Source organism: Coturnix japonica, chromosome 24 (genome assembly GCF_001577835.2).
Source record: "Coturnix japonica isolate 7356 chromosome 24, Coturnix japonica 2.1, whole genome shotgun sequence".
NCBI classification, from domain to species: Eukaryota; Metazoa; Chordata; class Aves; order Galliformes; family Phasianidae; genus Coturnix; species Coturnix japonica.
Window position 1 is genome coordinate 2403 of NC_029539.1, and position 23231 is coordinate 25633.

The 23231-nt window shown below is 48.2% G+C and overlaps 2 protein-coding genes and 1 long non-coding RNA gene across 6 annotated transcripts; 1 reads left to right on the forward strand and 2 right to left on the reverse strand.

Annotated features, from left to right (window-relative positions):
- Positions 1–1073: 1073 nt before the first annotated feature.
- Positions 1074–2640, reverse strand: LOC116654369. Its single transcript, XR_004309566.1, has 3 exons — positions 1876–2640; positions 1714–1791; positions 1074–1515 (listed from the first exon to the last, which is right to left on the reverse strand). It is a non-coding gene; the product is annotated as an uncharacterized LOC116654369 (long non-coding RNA).
- A 2175-nt stretch (positions 2641–4815) lies between these two features.
- On the reverse strand, positions 4816–17803 carry C2CD2L (C2CD2 like). 2 transcript variants are annotated; one of them, XM_015883801.2, is made up of 14 exons: positions 17390–17800; positions 16893–16988; positions 16313–16432; positions 15852–15962; positions 14906–15019; positions 14342–14459; positions 14067–14190; positions 13447–13511; positions 12760–12887; positions 12294–12465; positions 11520–11621; positions 11165–11298; positions 10399–10681; positions 4816–10074 (listed from the first exon to the last, which is right to left on the reverse strand). In XM_015883801.2, exons 1-14 carry the CDS (start codon positions 17633–17635, stop codon positions 9854–9856), a joined length of 2034 nt encoding a protein of 677 aa, XP_015739287.1. In that variant the 5' UTR covers positions 17636–17800; the 3' UTR covers positions 4816–9853. The 2 variants fall into 2 exon arrangements, with proteins under 2 accessions (XP_015739287.1, XP_015739288.1); XM_015883802.2 differs by lacking the exon at positions 14906–15019 and having other exon boundaries at positions 17390–17803.
- DPAGT1 (dolichyl-phosphate N-acetylglucosaminephosphotransferase 1) lies at positions 17471–23231 on the forward strand. Of its 3 annotated transcripts, none has more exons than XM_032449068.1 (9): positions 17471–17576; positions 18321–18672; positions 18946–19159; positions 19722–19868; positions 20008–20092; positions 20349–20537; positions 21192–21279; positions 21634–21789; positions 22693–23231. In XM_032449068.1, exons 2-9 carry the CDS (start codon positions 18391–18393, stop codon positions 22756–22758), a joined length of 1227 nt encoding a protein of 408 aa, XP_032304959.1. In that variant the 5' UTR covers positions 17471–17576; positions 18321–18390; the 3' UTR covers positions 22759–23231. The 3 variants fall into 3 exon arrangements, with proteins under 3 accessions (XP_032304959.1, XP_032304958.1, XP_015739293.1); XM_015883807.2 differs by lacking the exon at positions 17471–17576 and adding an exon at positions 18748–18868 and having other exon boundaries at positions 18405–18672; positions 22693–23229; XM_032449067.1 differs by lacking the exon at positions 17471–17576 and having other exon boundaries at positions 18265–18672.

Here is a 23231-nt window from a genome sequence, read left to right on the forward strand (position 1 = left end):
GGGGCCGGAGGCCCAAAAGGGCACACAAGAAACATGGAGAATGCGGGGCGAGGCCCAAAAAGGGCACTACAAGAAACATCAAGATGTGGGGCCAAGGCCCAGTTAGAACATTTGCAAAGATGATCAAGATGGAGGCAAGGCTGCAGAGAAAACTGCCTTGCGAACTCCAACAGGAATGAAAGCGGAGGGAATAAGCACCCAAAGATGAAACAACAAGGCCCATAGATGAACAGAACAGCAAATGGAGAACAAGAGAAACACTGCAGGAAATGCTGCGAGAACAGCAGAGAACAGAGGAAAAGAGAATGCAGAAGGATGAGAGCAGATATTATCATTATAATAATGGAACATTACCTTCAATTTCAGTATGGAACAGGTAAAAAGCAATTGTGTGTGCTGCCCTTACCTGCTGGCTGAGAGTACCATCAGCAAAGCTGGGTCCAGGCAATGCAGGTTTCTGTTCCCTCGCTGCTCTCATCAGGAGCCGCACATCTCTGTGCTCTGCTGGAACCTGTTGGACACAACACGACAATGAAGGCACTGCCCACATCTGCAGGGCAGCTCATAGACACAGCACTCACCTTGGGTTTGGTAGGGAGGGATGTTGGAACCAATAGGGCCCCATGAGACCCCATTGGAACCAATAGGGCCCCACATAAGACCCCATTGGACCTTATAAGTCAACAACCCAGTGCAAGACCAACCAAGGTCCTGAAAATCAACAGTCTATGAGTCCAGATGAGATGCATCGCAGACTGAGAAGTGGTGACAATGGGGTGCAGTCCGGTGAGCAGAAACACGGCCAACATGGCGCTCCTTTGTAGGAAGGTAGAAGGGATGAGCCCAGGGAACGGCTGAGCCGTCGGGTCCCACTGCTGTGCTGGGGAATGACCACAGCAGATCCTCATAGAAGGACCCAGGGCTCATGGAAGGCAGGAGGTGATGATGGAGATCCTCATAGAAGGACCCAGCTCACGAAGGCAGGAGGTACGATGAGATCCTCATAGAAGGACCCAGGCTTCATGAAGCAGAAGCGTGACGATGGAGATCCGATAGAAGACCCAGACTAGGGCTCATGGAAGGCAGGAGGTGATGATGGAGATCCTCATAGAAGGACCCAGGGCTCATTGAAGCAGGAGGTGATGATGGAGATCCTCATAGAAGGACCCAGGGCTCATGGAAGGCAGGAGGTGATGATGGAGAACCAGTGTGACTTCACCAAGGGCAAATCCTCATTGACTGACCTCATAGACTTCTATGATGGCACTGATACATCAGCAGATGAAGGAAGACCTGCTGATATCATCTACTTAGACTTCAACAAGGCCTCTGATGCAGGACCCCACACCATCCTCATGTCCAAGTGATGAAGACACCAAGTGGACGGGAAGATGATGAGATGGATGAAGAACTGGCTGTAGAACCGAGTCCAGAGAGCAGCAGCCAATGGCTCCGTGTCCAGATGGAGATAGTGATGAACAACGTCCCATAGGAGCCAGCACTGGGGCTGATACTCTGCAATATATGAGCATAGAATCAAATGATGATCAGCACTGAAGACCATCACGACCATCTCCATTCAACCCTCCTGCTATGGGGACAGTACCCAACCACCACACCAAGGTCCCACAGCCTCAAACACCTCTAGGGATGGAGCATCCCAAAGTGACCCATTCCACCCCCAAACCCTGCAATAAAGAAGGGATCGCTCACCCCATTGTGAAGGCTGAGCCCTCCATCCAAAGGAAGGAGGCTCTAGATACAGCTCCTTCTCACCCCCATCCATAAGTGCTGTTAGGAGCAATCAAAAGGAGAAGACATCAGTCCAGTAATAAAGAAGAAATTCCTTACCCCATTGCAAAGCCAAAGACTCACCATTGACCCCAAAGGAAAGGATCTCCAAGCAGAGTCGCATCCCATATGGCATCCAGAGCTCGAAAGCAGCAGGAAGGAGAATCCTCTCCCTCAATGCTCCCATAGGAGCACCGAGCTGGAACTGATGCTGCCCCCTGCCCTTCCCAGCCCTTAAATACCAATCAAGGAGGGGAGGAGCCAGGCTCCAACCAATCACAATCCACCCCTCAACGGCCCCCACCTGTGCCCATGGGGTGGGCCCCTCCCCTCAGCAGGTGCCCAATCAGGATGATAGGTCACATCTACCCACATGAAGAAGCTCTTCTGCTCTGTTGCTGCCTTGGACCAAGAGCTGCTGGATGGAGCTGCAGGACTTGGCTTCTCCGCCATCACATTGCTCGGCCTAGAACAGCACTACAGGAGGTGAGTTCTGGCTCTGATACTGGAATAATGCTGAGCTGATGGGGGGCAGAGATGTTTGGGGGGGGATGTTGAGGTGTCTGGGGGGGGACATGGAGCTGATGTTTGACAATGAAGCTGTATGTAGATGTGGAGGTATCAATGGAGTTACACAAGGAACCATGTTGGAATGTGACGATGAGTAGATGAGGGACTGAATAGTGAAAAAGGACCCCATAGTAGATGAAAAGAGAACACTTAGCTACAGAAAGGGAAAGGGGGCCTCACTAAGGCAAAGGGTAATTACAGATTTATAGTTTATGTTAAGGGGGAGCAGAGAGAGGGGAATTGCTCTAACCCCGCTTTTCTTGGTTTTCCTCCGCTCTAACCCTGCTTTTCTTGGTTTTCTTCTGCTATAAACCCAGCTTTTCTTGGTTTTTTTCCACTCTAACCATGCTTTTCTTGGTTTTCTTCCGCTCTAACCACGCTTTTCTTGGTTTTCCTCCACTCTAACTCAGCATTACTTGATTTTCTTCCACTCTAAACCTGCTTTTCTTGGTTTTTTTCTGCTCTAATCCTTCTCTTCTTGGTTTTCGTCCGCTCTAACCATTTTTTCTTGATTTTACTTAGCTCTAACCCGTCATTACTTGTCCTCCGCTCTAACCAGTCTTTTCTTGGTTTTCATCCGCTCTAACCCCGCTTAGTGGTTAGAGTGGAAGAAAACCACTTGGAATTGGGCAGTGGGGTGACGTGGGGGGGAGGTGATGGGTGTGACAGCAGTGGATGGTGGGGGACAACGGTGATGAATGGGGGAGAGGTTCCAGTGGGGGGGGACAGTGGGGGGACAATGGTGGGGTGATAATGGGGTGATGGTGATAATGGGGGTGATGGGGATAATGGGGGTGATGGGGGTAATGGTGGGGGGGCAGTGATGTGGGTGGTGTGAGGGGAATGATGGTGGTGACGGTGGAGGCCCCACACAGCCACATACAGCCACATAGAGACACATAGAGATAAAGAGCGCTTCATAGAAGCCCCACAGTGCCCCATAGAGCCCCACAGAACCCCATAGAGCCCCACAGAGCCCCATAGAAGCCCCATAGAGCCCCACAGAGCCCCATAGAAGCCCCATAAAGCCCCACAGTGTCCCGGCACGTCGCGGGCGCCATTTTCATAGTGAGGAATAGCGTCACTTCCGGCAAGGTGCATTGTGGGATATAACGCGGCATAACGAGGCATCTGGAGGTCGCCATTTTGGTCATGCGCAGTAGCGTCGCTTCCGGTATGGTGCATTGTGGGATATAAGGCGGCATAACGTGGCAATTGGCGGTCGCCATTTTGAACATGCGCAGTAGCGTCGCTTCCGGTATGGTGCATTGTGGGATATAAGGCGGCATACCGTGGCAATTGGCGGTCGCCATTTTGATCATGCGCAGTAGCGTCGTTTCCGGTATGGTGCATTGTGGGATATAACGCGGCATAACGTGGCAATTGGCGGTCGCCATTTTGGTCATGCGCAGTAGCGTCGCTTCCGGTATGTTGCATTGTGGGATATAACGCGGCATATCGCGGCATTTGGAGGTCGCCATTTTGATCATGCGCAGTAGCGTCACTTCCGCTATATTGCATTGTGGGATATAACGGGGCATAACGTGGCATCTGGAGGTCGCCATTTTGATCATGCGCAATAGCGTCACTTCCGGCAAGGTGGATTGTGGGATATAACGCGGCATATCGCGGCATCTGGAGGTCGCCATTTTGATCATGCGCAGTAGCGTCGCTTCCGGTATGTTGCATTGTGGGATATAACGAGGCATTTGGAGGTCGCCATTTTGATCATGCGCAATAGCGTCGCTTCCGGTATGGTGTATTGTGGGATATAACGTGGCAGTTAGCGGTCGCCATTTTGATCATGCGCAATAGCGTCACTTCCGGCAAGGTGCATTGCGGGATATAACGCCTCATTTGGTGGGCGCCATTTTGTTCGCGAGCAATGGCGTCTCTTCCGGCGGAGGGGATTGTGGGATATCTCTGAGACCGCCTTCTTATTTCCGGTTCCGGCTGTGGGGGGTGCAGCTCGGTTTCCGGCTGTCCGTTTCCGGTGTTTCCGCCATGGGGCTGCGGGGGGTTCGGGGGTCCCGGTTGGAACCGGAACCGGCCGCTTATTTACAACGGGAGTCACGAGGAGATGGGGGAGGAGCCAGAGGGAACCCGGCGCCCCATAGAGACCCACTGAGCCCCATAGAGCCCCACAGTGAGGCTATAAGGGTACGCAGCGCCATTTTGGGGCCAAATCCGGTTTTTTTTATGGGGTGGTGACAATAGGGTGCTGTTGGGGGTGATGTTAGGAGATATGCGCCAGTTTTAGGACGGCAGTGCGCATGCGCCAGTTTTAAGACGCCAGTACGCATGCGCCAGTTTTAGGACGCCAGTGCGCATGCGCCAGTTTTAGGACGCCAGTGCGCATGCGCCACGACTGCTCTAATTCCCGAACGGTTTTACGTACGCGCTTCTTACCGAGGTAACGCTCCGTAAGTAAAGGTCACTCAGCAAAGGTCAGGATCCGGTCTTCATTTCCACGTGTTTTAATAATTTAACAGGTTCAGCCATTACACAGCAATGGAATTCTTCAACATTTACAAAGGTTCAATCACTTCATTTTGTTGGAATTAGGTCATTTCCATTTCTTAAATAACTACAAGTTCCTGTTTTTTTTCCCTCCAAACAACCTGGAATTCAAATAAACCACCAGCAAAAGGCGTTAAGATGCAGGAGAACAAAAAGCACGCAATGGGAGCGGTGCTAATTCAGGTTTAGCAGCCAATTGGTCCGGTATCTACAAGCAAAGATGGCACAGAGCAGCCATGCTGTGTACAGAGATCTGTGAGTATCACAATACATTCAGTTGTTTGTCAGTCTGACACCAGTGACACTGTTCATTCCATGACACTGTTCATTCCATGACACTGTTCATTCCATGACACTCACCATGAACTGGGGGCAGGGAGAGGAGAAACAGGGCAAAGGATCCCAGGAGCAAATAGCATCCACCAGCAGCCGAGCATCGCAACAGACCCAGTAACAACCCTGCTGTGGGATCAGCAAACATGACTCAGAGCAGCTGCCGTAAGAAGTAACAACAAAGATAAAAGCGTTTAAACACACACAGCTCCATGTACCCAGTTCAAGAGTAGAAACAGCACGAGCTGTTGGAAGCTTTCTTGATGTTTCCCCCTCCGCTGCACTGTTTCCTGACCAGCTGAACAGTCTCCGCTCCTTCTCCCCCACTTCAGCCAACTGTGTCTAAAGTCACCTTCAACTATTTCAGCATTTGGAAGGTGTTCACAGGTGCAGTGGTTCAACTTGTCCTCGACTCCACCTCTGCAGAGATATATCACAGTAAGATGTATTCTGTGGACACCACATGAGGCCTCTCCCAAGCCCTCCAACCATGTCTGTCCAGTCTGTGCATTGCAGTCGGTTTCACAAATTCAGAGAACATTCCATTCACAAGCATGTGCAAACATGGACGTACCCAATCCTTCTACCCTTGAGTTGGGCAGCCACCGAACCTTCCCTCCAAGTATCAAGCCTCAGTCAACATCTATCACATTAAAGCTTACAACAAGCTAAAGCACCGATGGTTCTGCAGGCCCCTTCGTTCATGCATGTTTTTCTCACTTTACAAGGGTACAGAAAGGCAGGCAGATGTCAAGGGCTTTTTCAACAGGGAGATTCTTAAAGGCCTTGCCAAAACATGAGAAGAGAGCACATCCAGACAGAAATACAGTCACAAATAGCTAGAGAAATCTGTTTTCTTCAAAGAAGTGGAAATACACAGGTAAATTCTACTAACTCTCTTTGTCCAACACACCACGAAGGGGGGGGAAAAAAAAAAAAGTATACTTTGGTTTCATTTAATAGTCCCTCTTTTTTCCTATGTAGCCAGCAGCAAAATGTAGCATTTGGAACACAGGCTCACATAAACAGGCTGAACTCTGTGTTCACGTTCACCACCTTTCCGCTCCTTTTCTCCACACCATTATTTGGTCAAGGACCAATTTCATTAAGTGCAAATATTGAGGCTACCCTGAGACTGCAACCTAAGAATGGGAGATCATTGGAGTCTAAAGAGTAAGATGACACACTGCATAAAATTGCTATAAAATCTACAGAGTCTAAAGTGGCAACAAGGCGAGGGAATGAATATCCACACTAATCTCAACAGGTGGAGGCAGATTTCAAACTTTTTTTTAAAAAAAAAAAAAAAAAAAAAAAAAAGCACAAGCAGTGATTAAATACAGACAGACCTATTTTAGCTGTTTTATGAAAGAAAACTCCATGAGACTCTGTTGATAGTTTCTGGAGGCTGGACACCTATGTGACCTTCCCTTTCACTCAGAAAAGAATGTGACAAAAGAATCATTTCCTAGGCCAATAATCACATCTCTTTGTGGATTTGTACCTGGCTTCCAGTAATCCAGCAGATTCACACATGCTCATGTAGCCAGGAAACACAAACTCAGTCACCTACTACTTGAAGGACAAAAAAACCCAAAACTTTGCAATCGGGAAAGGAAGCCACGTACAGATATGAAGATTAAGGATGAATGCATTAAACCAAGAACGTACTGAACAACTGCAGACAACTGACCTGTTCTCCCTTACCCCACCGTCCCTGAAATGCCATCTTATCTAAATACTCTGAAAAATAAGATGCACTTACAGAGAACATTTGGTAGAAAAAACACAGGCTACAATATCAGTTCTGCACTGTAGAATTTTAAGAAGAAATGTGGCAGAAAGAAAACGAACACAGACACGTGAGATAATGTTTGGGGGTGCACCCTGTCTGAACTAGCAAGCTACCTACCCGGATGCAAAGTTCCACATCCAATTTACTGCCCACGATAAAGAACACCACCAAGAATTCGAGGTTAAAAACCACAATCACTGTCATGCATCATATGTGCCATTCACTCTATGGATGACAGCACAGGATACTCCGAGATGATTCTTTTGAGACATTGCTGTAGTTCTTTTGAAAGGTCAAAGGTAAAATATCAAAAACAGTAATTCCACTTTGGAGCAAGCACATCCGGGAGCCCACAAAGCAGGAACAAATTCATTATGATGCACAGCCGTATTCTAGAAATAACCTATTTAACACAGCTAGAAAAACCTCCTTGGTTCCCTGAGGCCAGTGAGGAACTCCAGTTTGTGCTTTACTTCCAGCTCTTCTATTGCATCCTTCCTCTGAGGCTGAACAAACTGTTCCTGTTTAAGATGACATAAGTGTTTAACAGACGCAAACCTTGTTGGCATTTTGCAGAGTGATCCAACTTGCCACCAAGGGCAATGCTCACTATCTCTCATAGCTGTTCTTTCATTAACATTCCAGAAGCGCTGCTGGGAGCCCTGGGCACTTGCCACAAGCTGCCCCATGCCAAGATAGCTCCCGCTGCTAATAGTGTTAAAGAATGCATCAATATTAAATAAGACTTATAGAAGGTCCAACTGTAAATCTGTAGGAAGAGCCATCAACCCTTCAGTTCAAAGCCATCTGAAACACAAAGCTTCAAGTGATCCCACTAGAGAGGTTCTGCTGCCAAGGCACAACCAGCACATTTCATTCAAAAAACCCTCAAACTTACCTGGGAAAACAAAGAAAAATATGAGTAACGTTAATGACAGAGGGACTTTGCAAGAGAGAATAAAAACCAAAACCAGAACCAAACGTGTGATACATCACTGACCCAGAGAAGGAAGCCTACACCAAACCAGAGGTTACTAGGGCTTAGCTGCAGACAGCCAACCTCCCAAAGTGGTGAATCAAATAAATTGATTTTCATTATTCTCACTGAATAGCAAGCTCTGTGACATCTGCATTGCATCAAGTTGCACAGAAAGCCCCGTGGGCCCAGCCACAGTACTGTGCTGACATGTAAGGAAAGCAAGAAAAAAGGAGACAAGACACAAAAGAGCTGGGGAATGGCAAAAAAAAATTCCAGACCTTGAAAAACAGAGAAGAGTTTCCTGCTCAGCCAGCTAGAACAGTCAAATTATAAGGTCCATTCAACCTTGAGAGGAACCAGCAGATCAAAAACAATGAATGAGGTAAATGAAATATACCAACAGCCCATCTCAAGATACACTTGAACAGAAATGTTGAGCAAGAGAACTCAGTCTGGCCTAAGTGATCTATTTTCTGAGGCTTTCTCCTCCCTTTTGCTCAATTTCCTCAACTCCACAACCCACAAAACAGAAAGAGCTTCCGTGTTCAAACCACCTACTCTGACAGGGTACATCTTTTCCTCAGTAACACTCATCCAGACTGGGCCTCTGGGAATATTCCTAATGCATGCACCTCACCAAACTGGAAGAACATTCATTGAGAAGGGCAGTGTTTACTCTTGTGCAAGCAGTTCATCTTCCCCCAAGCGGCTCTCCCTCAAGAAACACCCACTGCAAAAATGCCCCTATTTTAAACACAGAGAATGATATTGTTAAGAAGCAGAATATCAAACACCATCAAAAAAGGCTCTTTCTATACTTTTCTCTGTGAAAATGCGTCAGCTCCTCACTTGAGATGCCACACAGCTCGAGGTTTCATATCATGCTGCTCTTTTGCTGGTATTGCCACGTTTCTCACTTGTCCTACTCCAGTACATTATTGGTCATTAGTGCCAAGACCCATAAGAGAGCGAGGCCATGCACAGTGCAAGACCAGATGACGGCCTCTGCCGTCCTCCAGCAGAACTCTGCGGAAGCCCCAGTTACGTACAAGGGTTCCACTTGTACAGAAGACAGCTGGTACATGCATGCAGCAAGGTCTCTTCCCTGCTCCAGAACACGAATACTGGAGGCAGCAGCACCAAAAGCAGCAACCAAACCTTGCAAGGACTCCATCTTCTACAGAAAACTTGCCTAATGCTTAAGACTTCCTCCTTCTTAGGGACACCTTTCTTCATCAGTAGAGCACAGAAAGCAGGCTTCCTCAGCACCTTCTGAACCGGAAGCCATTCCAATAGGGGAACAGCATCTCATTCTGCTCACAGTACTTGGGCCAGGAACGCACCATCCCACAATGCAGCACACATCTCAGTCAGGCAACAAGCCTCTGCACCAAGCAAGAGCAACAGGTGAATGGCTCATGACCACACCATTCTCTCTATCAAAATTCAGGAAGGTTACAACCCATAGCTCTTGACAAATACAGATACCTTAGCAGTTTCTCACTTTTTTAAGTGAGGCTGTCACTTGAAAGATCCCCCCCCCTTTCGAGGAAACACCTGGAGAAGCTGGACAGCTGCAAAGACAGAGTCACTGCTGAAGCTCCTGGGTCCCCAGTGGGGATTAGTATATCAGCCAGTTTTTTTTGAGAGAGCCTAACAGTCAGAGAAGGCTGAGCAAAGGCAGTTAAGCAGCCTCAGCCCTGGGTTCACGACCTCTGCTGCCAAACAGCATCAAGTACCAGGGTGTCTTCCTTCAGCCAAGGATGCAAGGAACTGGACTGCAGGTCACAGGTACCAGTGGAGTGGAAAGACGAGAGAATAGAAGGCAATTTCTGTTGAATCCTTCCAGCTGGTTTCTCCTTCATTCAGTTCTCACCTGTTGTTGTGTTGTCGCTAGTCTTAGGTTTGGATTTAGACTTGAAGGAGAAGCGTTTGATGAGGCGGTGGGAGAAGCTGCCAGCTTTCTTCTTGGTGGCAGAACTAGTGATGACATTGGACAAGTCATCGTGTGACTGGCTGAGACCAGCTTCCTTCTGCTTGCTCTTTCTCCGGAAGATGAGTTTGGTACCACTCCGAAGAAAGCTAACTGCAAAGACAGGAAGGAGATGGCAATCACAACAGTATCCTGCCCTGGCCAGTCTCTGGGCAACAAATGCACACTGTTATCTGACCACTCTCAAACAAGAAGCCATCACCCCAAGCAGCAAAAGCACATAGGTTGAGTCCTAGCTTCCAACTGCAATTCAGTCGGATTTAGTTTAGAGGAAGAATAGCTACTGACAGGCACTTGTCTGATCTGCAAACTCAGAAGCCAAAACACCATCTCAGGAATATGCAAGCTTCAAAGGTCTCAGCCCTTTCTCAATGACAACAAGTTGACATTAGCTACCAGTCAACAGTTTACCCTCACCTTTGTGATCTTTCAAGCTCCTCGTCTCGAGGGCTCCCGTGGAGCCAGTTTCAGACTCGACATCTTCCACAGATGGTCTCTCAGAGATGTCAGATCGCGTCGTCTCATCCAGCTCCTGACTGGCTCTTTGTTCTGATGGTGACGCTTCCAGCAGCTGTGATGATTCAGTGGAATCATGCACCTGGTCAGATGCACACACTGCCACAGTATCCCCATATCCCGTGGCCTCCATGGATGCAGCATAACCCAGAGAAAGTGCCATTTCATCTTGAGCAAGAGGTACCTGAAGGATGTTAAGAGGGTCAGACAGGAAGACAAGATCTAAAGGGTTGCATTTATCTCCAGTTTTAATCATTGGTGCTAGAAAGCACAAACATACAACGGTCACTTATTTTTTCTTGCTGAAACGTACCAGAAGATACCCCATTCCATTGCATTTTGCAATACCTCCCTCATTCCCATAAGAAAGTCCCAGGATAACTCAGATTCTCCATGAGGTTTCCCAACTGACTACATCAACAGTTTCCCCTTCTGCCATGCTTTGTGAACCTCCCATGGCAGCTGCCCTGCAGACTGACCAGGTAACCCTGACGCTTGCCAGGAAAGAAGGACAAGCTGCAAGAAATCAGCAAAAGGGCTCTGCTGAGCCAAGTCCTCTGCAATGGGATCTTTCTTCACCATTCCCTACAGGACAGGATGGTTTCATACACACATTCCTAGAAACAGCCTCCCAGACTGAAAGTGGAGACCTCTAACTGCCAGACACCTTGGAAACTCCTGAGATGATCAGCGTGCTACGTTTTGTTGGGGTCTTCTTGGCAGACTTATTTGTCTCAGTTAGCTGCCTGATTGCAGTCTCAGCCACTGGATCCAAGCCATTGGGCATCATCTGGCTGTCCCCTGAGCACAAGAAAGAAGAAAGATACCAACACTTGAAGCAGCATCCTTCAGCACAGGCAAGAGGTCACTTACTGACCACAATGCTTTTAATGGGCTACTGCACGTACGGTGCAATACATGGCAGCAGATTAGTTTGGCAACCCTCATTCAGACAGCTGCTTTCTGAGAAAGGCTAAGGAATATCACTGCTCCACTAAGAAGTCTGTTTTAGAAGCACTTACGGCTGCTGCTGGGCATGGTATTGTGAGGGCAGCTGCTTTCCAAAAGCAATGTTGTCTTCTTTTCTGTCACTTCCACCTTGGATGGTGACCTTGAAGGTGAATCTTCACAGTGAAGGAGCGGCAGACACAGAGACAAAAGTGGACGTGAAGTTCAGGCAGCTGCATCACATTCTCACGGCCCCCTATACACACAGCATCACACACACACACTCGCACACAGAGAACATCTGCAGAGGCTGCCGATGTGAGGCTTTGAAGCAGTCTATTAGTAAGAAGCCTATTGAAATGACACGCAAAGCAGCCCTGCCACAAGTCCTTGTTTATGCTGTTTCCCAACCCTACCTCACTAAATATCCAGCACTACATTCACCAAGACATCAGGCCGAGACTGCGAGCAGCAACAACTGGTAAGCAAGGTCAACAGGTTTTCAGGCCTGTATTCAGTACATAGAGCACAACTCATTTAGCAGTGAAGAAAACAGAGTAAGAAAGCCAAAATGTTTAGTCCAACATCATGCAGAAGTCCCACCCTCAAACAATGTCAGAGAGGCTCAGCCCTCTGATATCTCTCTCCAAATATGGGGAGATATATCAATATGTCAGTTCCCTCCCCTCAGTGCTACCTACTAGTCTCCAGACAGCCACAAGACAGTAACCTGAAAGCCAAAAGCACCATCCACCCACTTCATACTTAAGATGCAAGTTCATAGCAAACACAACTTTCAGTAGCTGAACAGCCACCTGTACGAGACTCCTATCTCAGCGCAGCCTCACCCAGCTTACAGTCCACCTTGGGTCGGGACTGAATTGTCGTGACAGTAGTCACAATGGTGCCATCGGGCATGATGGTCCGGTCCATCTCCACCTTCTTGGTGGGGGTGATGCTGGTATGCAGAGATGTGGCATGCTGAGCATTCAGAGATGCGGAAGAATCCTGGTATAAAAGCTACAAAGAGTAGAACACAGCTCAGAAGGGACTACCCTCCTCCCAGAATGAAAGGCAGACATACAAACGACAAAAGCTACCGCTCTGGGCACCGAGGAGCCATCCTCGCTGTAATGTCTGTTGAATGGAAGGGAAGCTCAGGGACTAAGGGTGAGGTGACATATTATCAGCCTAGAGGTCTGTTAGTCCCCTACAACAGGCTCAGACCTAATCGCTTTGGTTTTCAGCTATGGACTCACATGACAAATATTTCTAGAGTGTGCACTCACGGAACTTATGAAGTCATCAGCTCACCTCCAATACAATGGTAGCTTCAGCTGCCAGCGGCTGCCCAGCTCCTGAGGCCAGCGAGCAGACCTGTCTCCCAGAGGGCTGTTTGCCCAAAGAATCAAGCAAAAGAGTAGTATGTGCCAGCAACACACCTGCAAAAAAAAAAAAAAAGAAAAAAGGGAAAAACAAACCACCACACAACTTCTCAGCACCTCAGACCTTTCCCAAGGTCCATCTGCTTTTGGAAACTAGACCCACGGGACATCAAAAAGCAGATCCCCTTGATTCCAGTTGTTTCCACATTCAGCAGAGGAGGCCCTGCTTTGCTGATCTACAAAACAAACATTAGATAAGTTGTATTTTTGTAGCCTCTGCCAAAAACAGTAGCTGCAACTCTCTGTACTCTGAGTACAAGTCAAAAAAGAATTAAGAGCCTCTGCCCAGTTCCTTCAATACACGTGGACAAATCTCTGCATCCCTCTCACTGCTTCCAGGCAAGAAAGTGCAGGTCACGGGACCCTTTAACTAAGGACAACTGACTCGAGAGTGACTTCACACACAGACTCGTACAAAGTTCGATAAGGAAATCCCTTGAGGAATTTGTAACACATCATTCCAACGTAGAAGAATCACAGGCTCAAAGCACAGCAAGTTCCTTAGGCAGTTTTTGTCACCCCATCTTAAAATCTATTTTTGGTTTCCCATACTTACCTTCCCCTTTGCCACTGTTCCCTAGCACCTGTAGCTTCAGCTCCTTACTTCTGGGTCCTAACTCGCTGTTGAAATACAGACAGAAGAACCAGTATTAGGCGGTCTTTGAAGAAATGCCACAGAGTATACAAGTTCATTTAATAAGTTCACTTATTAACAAGTTCATTTAATATTTTCTTCCCCTCAAATTGCCTTTCCAAAGCTCTGAAATGTGCGTCTTGTTTTGGAGGCCTCAAGAAGAAGCAGCATGGTGAGGAGAATGTAAGTTAATGTCCCATGCTGGGCTGCATAAGCTTCCAGAGCAAGTTAATAAAATTAAATTTAAAAAAAATAAATAAAATTATGTCTAGAAATCTAAACGCTCCTGCCCCTGCACTCCACACAATCAGCACTTCCGCCCATCCAGTTAAAACACACACCATACAAGGAAGCAGGAAATACACATGCAAGCTGGGGCTGATTGCTACTATTTGCAGCCCTGCACACGAACACACAGCACCCAGCATTACAGACACCACGTCCACACTGTCTTCATCAGTTACTTCAGAGTGGTGAGGACACAAAGGGGTCACACGTAGTCTGCCTTTACTGCAGCTGCCCGGAGGATGGCAGACACTTACAGAAGAAGCTCTTCATTCCACTCCATCTCTGCAGCAGTGCCTGCACTATCAGCTCTCACTGGCCTTGTCCGTTTCTGCTGAGGGGGACTGTCTAGCTCTGCAACACAGCATATCTCCCCAACTCCTGCAACAGAGAAAGAGAGCACATATGCACCTGTAAAATCAAGGCAGAGCTCAGACATGCATATTTCCATTTCAAGACAAACACCCACTTGCTCTAACCTTGCTACCCCCACACTTGCCCTGCTTCAGCTTAGCAGTATTTTCACATTTACCTCCATTCCTCTGTGAGCATAAGTTCAGCACACGTAGATTCCGGAGCAACAGCTTTGGACCCAGAGGGGCTTCTACTGCACTGCATGGAGACTCTTGGGTCACCTTACTGCTGGATACCTGAGGAATCATGAGAGGAAGACTGATGACTTACCATTTGCTTTTCAGCAGATAGCAGTAAGACGCACAACATTTGTGCTTGCATCTCACAAATGGTCCTCACAGGAATATCCACAATGCCACCTAGAGGTAGTACAGATTCCACAAACTGTCAACCTTTAGTGGGCCCCTGTGTCATTTCAGACATGAAATTTAGGGTAGACCGGAAAAGAGACAGATAGGAATGAGCCTTCTGACTACTAGAAGGGGGAACCAAAGGCAACACGCCAAGGGCCTCTCCCACCAATTCCCTCCACTCCCTGCGCCACAATACCCCAGTTATTGTCAAGGATGCGACTGCTGTCTAGAAATGAGCCTCAGCCCTTGAATTCCTGCATCTAAGCCCCCCAAAGCACTTCAGGGTACAGTTTACAAGGCACAAGAATGTTACAGGAAGAGAACCTTACTGCGCCAGTTGCTGCTGTGCAAGCCTTCAGATTCACCATCATGGCTGGCTGTGTGCTGACAATAGTATCCTCAATTAGATCCTTTATGGTAGACAGATCCGCTTTCCCTTCGTTCTTCACTCCACAAATCCAAAGGAAATGCAGGAATGTCATAACGAGGCAGACAGTTTTTCTCTGTATACAGCTCCAACTGCCTCTCAAGCCTCTATGATGCTAAGCAGCCCTTCTCCCACAAATAGCCTCCCACATTCTCCTGTCCTCTACACCTCCTCCCCAGTGCTTAATCGTTGCTGTAATAGTTACCAGCAAAAACAGGCTATATAAGCAAGTTAAATTGACCATTTACATCTGTAGTCTCCCTGCTGCAGTTTGACAATAAAGCCTTTGAGGTTTGCCACATCCTTGCCACCTCATGTAATGATACTACCATACTTTCCTAAAAGACAAATTCCTACATCCGCTAAGAATAAGGCAACAATTTCAATAAAACTAACACCAAATTAAAAACAAAACAAAAACTGAGTTGCAAGCACATCCGTGTTTGGCTCATCGAGCCACAAGTACTCCTGTGTTCTGAACACTTTACAAGTCCAAAAGGTAAAATAAAATACTCCAACTCATTTTGCAGCTCCACAATTGGCAACAGTGGTAGAACCTACATAGACAGAAAGCATGTTTTGCTACGTAGGTTCTATTCAGAGTTCAGATGTTATGCAAAACTCAGAAAGCTAGTGTCAGAACTGCTTCAGCTCTCTTTAACGCGTTCCTTTAGCATAGACGAGCTAGTATTGGTTCCAGAGTGAAATAATCCCCTCCTTCGCTCAAAAAGGGCCACAGTAACAAGCTGCTAACCTCTGCCCTCTGCAGCAGCCTTCTTCATGGCTGGACACCATTTCTGTCCCTCCCCCTCTTCCCTTGCTTGAGTCTAGCCTCCCTGTTTGCTTACCTCATAAGGCTGAAGTCTTGGAAGAACTGTTAGATCCAAGTCTGGTCTGTCCTTGAATGTCCACGACACCAGGAGTCCCTGATTCTGTATCTCCTCCAAGTGGATCTCCACCTGTCCCAGAACAAAGACGCAGTCAGAAACACTCTGTTTTCATTTGGCGTTTCTTGCCCTACTTCACCTTCAGCAACTGAAAGGGCCTACCCATTACTGGTAAACTTAGACAGAAAATTTGATTAAAGTTTTCGAGAACAAAGACATTCCAGAACAACTTTCCGACTGCAATATCTGCAGTAGCGTGGGACTGGCCTCATCCTGTGGAATTGCTCTTAATTCTACTTGAGAGAAGAATGAAATTCTGGAGAAGCAAATCCAACCTGAAAGCAACTGTGGAGTCACCAGCCATTGCAATTTCAGATTCTTTTTCTGAACAAGCAAACCAACCAACTTTTTACAACTATTACCTCAGCCTGCAGCAGAGCCAAAGTGACATGATACGTGTCCACAGAAACAGCAACTGCAGACTGCTGGGTTACAGAGACAGGGAATTTCACAGCTTCAGCTGACAGATGACAACACAGCACCTACAGAGAAAAGGAAATCAATAATTTTTTATCCTTGCTGAGACACAGATTGGAGATGGAAAAATCTGTAAAAGCAACAAGCAAGGTTAACCTACTGAGGCAAGACAGAAACATCAAGCTGCCAGCCCCAGTTCTGCTCTCTAAGTATGCCATTTAAAACTCCATACGTGAGCCAACAAGGAACTATCAGTGACAAAGGAGATCTCTTCCCTGCAACACAGTGCCCTGATACTCAGGCTCAGCATCCTTACGTTAGGCTTTATCAGATGGATCTCATCCACTGCTCTCACAGAGCTCACCAATGTATAGTCCAAGCTGCAATCTCTGAATCAAACTATGGACCCAGCCCACGACTTTCCCCCGGGTTTACCACTTCCACGACATGGACATCAACAATCCCCATACAAGACTGACTGCAGAGAAACCCCACATGACACAATTCAGAATAACAAAGCCTTACCATGCTGTGGCCCGACTGGCCCTTGCACGTCACACCACTTATATTTGCTGCTGGTGGCAACTGAGGACCCTCTTCAAATGTGATCTGGACTGAACTCTACAAAGAGAACTCTGTTAGCTCCCAGCGGACAGGGTATCTCAGGCAGATTTAGAGAGGATGGGCAAGTCTAACATGGGACCCCAGAGACGTTCTAGTCCAATTCCATGAATCCAACCAGCACACAAACACGACCACACTGCAATTCTGGCTTGTCCAGAGTAAAGAAACCCTATCTCTGGTTCAGGCTCACAAACACGCAGCACACCGAGCGCTTGCTCCGGACAGTTCAGTGCAGACTATACAGCCCCTGACAAGCGCTTGGCGAGGTCTCTGCCTTCCTCAAAGCCCGCAAAGGGGGGACGGCGCCGACCGAATCCGACGCAATCCCCCTCGGCTGCACAACGCCCCCGGCCCCGCCCGGCCCTCAGTTCACCGGCCCCCGCCGCACCCCGCCGTACCCCGTGCCGGCGCGCCTGGCCGTTGAGGGCTCGCACCCAGGCCCGCTGCCACTGCTCCCGCAGGGACCGGAGAGAGAGCAGCGCGGCGAGCAGCGCCCGGGCCCCGGCCTCCTCCGTCACCGGCACCCGCCGCCGCGACGATCGCAGAGCCGCCGACCGCCAGTACTGGAGCAGCCAGGCCGCGACGGTGAGCAGCGAAGCGGCGAAGAGCAGCACCAGCACGGCCCAGCCCGGATCCGGCCCCATGTTGCTGCGCGTTGCCCTCACGGCAGCCCGGGAGGCATGGCGGGCGGCCGCTGCCCGGCCCAGCGGTTACAGCCTCCTGTCCGGTCACACGGAGCGCAGGGCCGCCCCGGGCCCGATGCCGCGGTGCACGTGGCCCGAGCCCGGCCCGGCGGCGCCGCGCGCCGGCAACGCGCAGCGGCACCGCGACCCGCGGCACGAAGGAGGGCGGCCGCCCCGGTTCTTCCGGTGCCGGAGCGACGCCTCCCCGCGGCCTTGGCGGGACGGCGCTGTGCCGCTGCGCTCCGCTTCCGTTCGGGTCTGCGGGTCTGCAGCCACCAGCATTTATGTCCAGACAGCCTCGGCGCTGTCCGGAGCGAGGCAGAGAGTAGAGTGAGGCGGAGAGTGCGGCAGGGAGTGAGGCGGAGAGTGCGGCAGGGCTGGGCTGTCGGATGAGCCCGGCCCTCTTCCACCTGTGCTGACACACACACCCGCGCCCCGCTCATCTCCCGGCTGCAGCCCGCTGTCTCACACCTGCACGGTGCCATTTTCCACACAAACACACCTGGGAAGGGTTTTCTGGCTCAGGAAGAGCCAAACTAACGTGTGTTTATTTCTTTATTTCTTTATTTTCTCCCCAACACTTGTTTTTCCCCCCACAGCGCCTCATGAAGGCCCAAACGAACGCGGATTTGTTTCTTTATTTCAGGGTGCGGGGAGGAAGGAGGAAGCGCCGTGTGACGGCGGAACGGGAGGAGCGGCGGCTGCCAGGGCCAAAGATGGCGCCGCCCTCACGGACCGAACGGAAAAGGCGCGCGCGTATCCGGTCCGTTCCGCTCCAGCATCCGGCCGCCCGGACCCGCCCGGAGCCGCTCCGCGCCCGTCGGGGCAGCGCCCAGCGCGGCCATGGCGGCGTGTCCCGCCGCGCCGCTCCTCATCAACGTCGGGGGGTCGCTGCTGGGTTTCGTGGCCACGCTCACGCTGATCCCGGCCTTCAAAGAGCATTTCTTGGCGGCGCGCCTCTTCGGCGAGGACCTGAACAAAGTCTCCCGGCGGCCCATGTGAGTAGCGGTGCCCGCCGGGCCCGGCCCGGCCCGCCACGTCCCGGCTGACCGCTGGCCTCCCCTTCCTTGCAGCCCCGAGGCGCAGGGCATGATCAGCGGGGCCGTGTTCCTCATCATCCTCTTCTGCTTCATCCCCGTGCCCTTCCTGCGGTGCTTCGTAGAGGAGCAGTGCGCGGCCTTTCCTCACGACGAGGTAGGGCTCCCGTGTGCCTGCAGCGCGGCAGCAGGGAATGCCCGTTAGTGACCGGAGCCCCGTTCTCTGTCCCGCAGTTTGTGGAGCTCATTGGCTCGCTCCTTGCCATCTGCTGCATGATCTTCCTGGGCTTTGCAGACGATGTGTTGAACCTGCGCTGGCGTCACAAACTCCTTCTCCCCACCATGGCATCCCTCCCACTGCTCATGGTGTACTTCACCAACTTTGGGAACACAACCATTGTGGTGCCTAAGCCTTTCCGGGCGTTTCTGGGCATGCACTTGGACTTGGGTAAGCGCTGACTGACTGATGGTCGTTAGCAATGAATTAAGGAGCACATCTCAAACTTTAACACTTGTCAGTCTCTATGCTGCAGAAGGAACCTGTGGAAGATTTGTTAATTATTCATTGAGAGGGAACATCACCAACTAAATATCATACTGGCAAGATTAGCCATCCAGAGATCCAGCAAGACGTCCAGCATATATATGCTGGATATATATATATATATATATGCTGGATTTAGCTAGGCATAGATAAGTACCATGACTTTTCCCAGGTTTCTGGCAGTATGAGAGTGCCAAAGGCCCTTGGCCCTCAGATGCCAATAGCAGCATCGCCACGGTTTGCTGCTGTGTTGCACATTTGCTGCAGTCACTGTGCTGTACACGTGTACATACGATAACATGTACAGGAGAAGGAACTGTTTGCTAGTACATTTTGAAATCAGTAGCTTACTGAGACACTATATAATGGATTGTCCTACAAAACAGGAAACTACAATTTCAGTAAATTGGACCACAGCCTGTTTCAAAAATGAATGCTAAAGTACTTGCCTCGTTCTGACCTGCAGGTATCCTCTACTATGTGTACATGGGCATGCTAGCAGTGTTTTGTACTAATGCCATCAACATTCTCGCTGGAATTAATGGGATTGAAGCAGGGCAGTCTCTGGTGATTGCTGCTTCCATTATCGTATTCAACCTTGTAGAGTTAAACGGTAAGGTAATGCTTGGGAGTGCAAAAAGCAAATGGAAATAAAAACCCAGATTTCAGTAGTTGGCGTAGTTAAAAAGAACCTAGTCCTGTCTCATCAGAGCCTCGGGTTTTTTTAATTTTTTTTCCTTTTTCTCCTGTAGGGGATTATCAGGATGATCACATTTTCTCTCTCTACATTATGATTCCGTTTTTTTTTACAACGCTGGGGCTGTTTTACCACAACTGGTAAGAGGATGAACATTCAGCATTCCTTTGGAAGCATATTCTTTTTCCCTTTGCAAACAAAAACATCAACATGTAAGCAATATACTGGGGTATAGACAGGCTTCTTGCTAGAACTAAGAATGCAAAGCAGCAATCCACTGGTATCTTTCATGCACCAACCTTGCCATTAGGAAATGTCTTCAGGTGGTCATGAAGCCAATTATACTGGCAGCACTGATTATGACAGACCTTTTCTCTTTTGCCTTGTGGATTGCAGGTACCCATCCCAAGTGTTTGTTGGGGACACCTTCTGTTACTTTGCTGGCATGACCTTTGCTGTGGTGGGGATCCTGGGCCACTTCAGCAAAACAATGCTCCTTTTTTTCATCCCACAAGTGCTTAACTTCCTCTACTCATTGCCTCAACTCTTCCACATTATTCCTTGTCCCCGCCACCGACTGCCAAGGTAATGTACCTGAGAGATCTATAATGGTACTAGTTTATGCCAGCTGAGAAACAATAATATACGTTGGTTGGTGCTCTTTTTAATATCTAGTTTTTTAATCTAATTTAATATAATCAAAGTAGGTTGGATGGTTAAAAGTTGGCCAGCCACGCTATTTATGGTTGAATCTATCAGCACAAGTTTCTCAAATAAATGTACTAGAAAAGAATACATTTTACATACTGTAATATGTACTAGAAAAGAATACATATACATACTGTTAAGAGTATGATTATTCTCAGCTACAAGACTGAGATAAATGGATACAGGCCGTTCTTACTGCTGTTGCATTAGGATTTGCTAAGATCTTACAGTAGCAAGCATTCTGCATCACTGTGTATTATCACTGATTTTAATTATGTCTAGATATATTCAGTTCTTCTAACCTTGCAGCTTTATGCATGTGTTAGGTAGAAGAGGAGAGGAATCTTTTATTGACTGCCCAGTCTGAGGGACCAAGGTGTGAGCAGCTGCTCCTATACAATATCAGAATATCATTACTTTCTTCACCAGTGTATTTCTTTCTCAGCAACTTGGCTTGAGATATAAATCTATTTACGTAGGGATCACTGTCTCTTTGCTCTTTCCTGACTAAGACTTTATCGTTCCTTTTAGGCTCAATGCTACAACAGGGAAGTTGGAGATGAGCTACTCCAAATTCAAAACTAAGAGCCTCTCAACCCTGGGAACATACATTCTGAAGGTAATAGCAGGAAAACATTCCAAAACTAGGCATGTTTTGAGGCAGGAGCAGCAGGATAGGAGGGAAGGCAGAACTTCTGGGTTCAGTGGTTATTTCCTGGCTCAAATCGAGAAGAACACATTATAATTAGCTCAGTCACTGTCTCTTGCAGTCACTATGTTAACTACATCTTCATAATTACTCTTCTAAAACAACCACTTGCAGCAATTGTCCTAAGACCATCATAAGCCTATCCTGTTTCTTTTGTAAGAGTCCAAGCCAAACTACTGGAATGGTACAACAAAATGGATCTAGCAAGAAGCACCAAACATACCTGATGAAATGGCAAATGGCATGCAATATTTTTTTCCCCAGGTAGTAAAGATCTTGCACATAGTAGATGTGAGGAGTGGAATGGATGAAGATGGTGAATACTCCGAGTGCAATAATATGACGCTTATTAACTTTGTTATAAAGCTGATTGGACCCATCCACGAACGAAATCTCACTCTCCTGTTGCTGCTCATTCAGGTCAGACAAACGTTCCTGGTAGCAAAGAAACATATTCTGTGATAGAAGTAGACCCAGATTTGTCTCAAGAATATCTAGGGGAAAGGGGGATGGGAAGTGTCACACACTTTACGCAAGATGCAATTAAGGTTGTGCAACTTGAGAGTCTGAGGTTTACACGGCTCCAGGAAGAAGCTGTCCTTTCTTTCAGTCCCCAGCTTCCTTAACTACGAGCTATTAAATTTTAAGGCCCTAGATTAGCTTGAGAAACTCCTCAGAGCATGAGTGCCTGGATGCTAGAAGAACAGCTGGAAAAACAGCACTGTGTTCTTGCCTTGTCACTCTAACACAGCACAGCCTTTTATTGCAGTTCTGTGTTTCAGTCATACCAAATAACAGTAGTACCGGTGTTATCTCCAGCTGGTGCCCTTACGTAAGTGTGGCATGCAACTCAGTGGTAGCTGGAGTTTGAGTGTGGTGTGGGAACATTTTGAAGCAACTCAGAATGCAAGAACATACCTTGCAGATAGTGCTGCTACTCCTACTCAATGCGTGAACTCTTACCTGGTAGATGTTTTGTTTCAGAAAAGACGTAGCTTAATTGCCTACAATTCCTTCTTCAGTGTCAGTTCAAAGGTAAGAGTTTCTCCTTAGGAAAAAGCACTTAAATTCCCCTTCCAACAGAAGACTTCCAACAGAGAGAGCGGGGCTCGGGCCAAGTACATCTTTGGCAGAAGGGAATAGGAAGCGCATACAGCTTGGTCTTGAGTCAGGTCACAGTGCTACATAGTGAACAGGCCGTGTATTAAAGCACATCAAATCCATCTGTAAAGGAAGAACCTGCTGACCAGTGAACTGTCTGATGTAAGGTTTCAGATTCAGGTTGGTTATTACTGTGATTTATTTGTCTGTTTTTAATCCTAGGTCCTGGGCAGCATGATTGCATTTTCAGTGCGGTACCAGCTGGTGCGCTTATTTTATGATGTCTGACTGAGCTTCCAGGAGCGGCACCTTCCAGTGAACTGTACTAAAACAATTCAATTCATCTGATATTTTGATCTGAAAACTTGAAGCCACCTTTCAAAACACGAGGAACTGCTCCAGGCCGGCCTAGAATCACAGTTCTCTTCTTATGGACAAAGCGTCTCTGTCCTGTTCTGCTGACAGTCAGCACTGCTTGCATGTCCTTGCTACCGGGAACACCTTTCAGATGGGAAATAAGCAACACGAATCTGTACAGAGTCCTTAGGGAAAGCAGGAGAAATGGAACGTCTAAATGTAAGAAACATGTTGCTGTTCCTTGAGAGAAGAAATAAGAACTGCAGCGTCTGTGAGGCTGTACGGCAGAACAAGTGAGCTGGAATTGCCCTGTTGGCTCATGAATGAGTCCATGGATGCAGAATGACGTGCTGTAATCGTACCTGTACTCAGGGCGTTCTGAGAATAAAAGAACTCGAGGTACA

Bases quoted from the DNA above. Each gene is read 5' to 3' on its own strand.
- C2CD2L (XM_015883801.2), bottom strand. From the start codon at position 17,635: ATGGGGCCGGATCCGGGCTGGGCCGTGCTGGTGCTGCTCTTCGCCGCT. The intron at 13,512-14,066 runs GTAAGTGTCTGC...GTATTTCAACAG, and splicing joins TGGAATGAAGAGCTTCTTCT to CGAGTTAGGACCCAGAAGTA. The intron at 12,888-13,446 runs GTAAGTATGGGA...TTTTTTTTGCAG, and splicing joins GAACAGTGGCAAAGGGGAAG to GTGTGTTGCTGGCACATACT.
- DPAGT1 (XM_032449067.1), top strand. From the start codon at position 18,280: ATGAAGGCCCAAACGAACGCGGATTTGTTTCTTTATTTCAGGGTGCGG. The intron at 18,673-18,945 runs GTGAGTAGCGGT...TCTGTCCCGCAG, and splicing joins AAAGTCTCCCGGCGGCCCAT to TTTGTGGAGCTCATTGGCTC. The intron at 19,160-19,721 runs GTAAGCGCTGAC...TCTGACCTGCAG, and splicing joins GGGCATGCACTTGGACTTGG to GTATCCTCTACTATGTGTAC.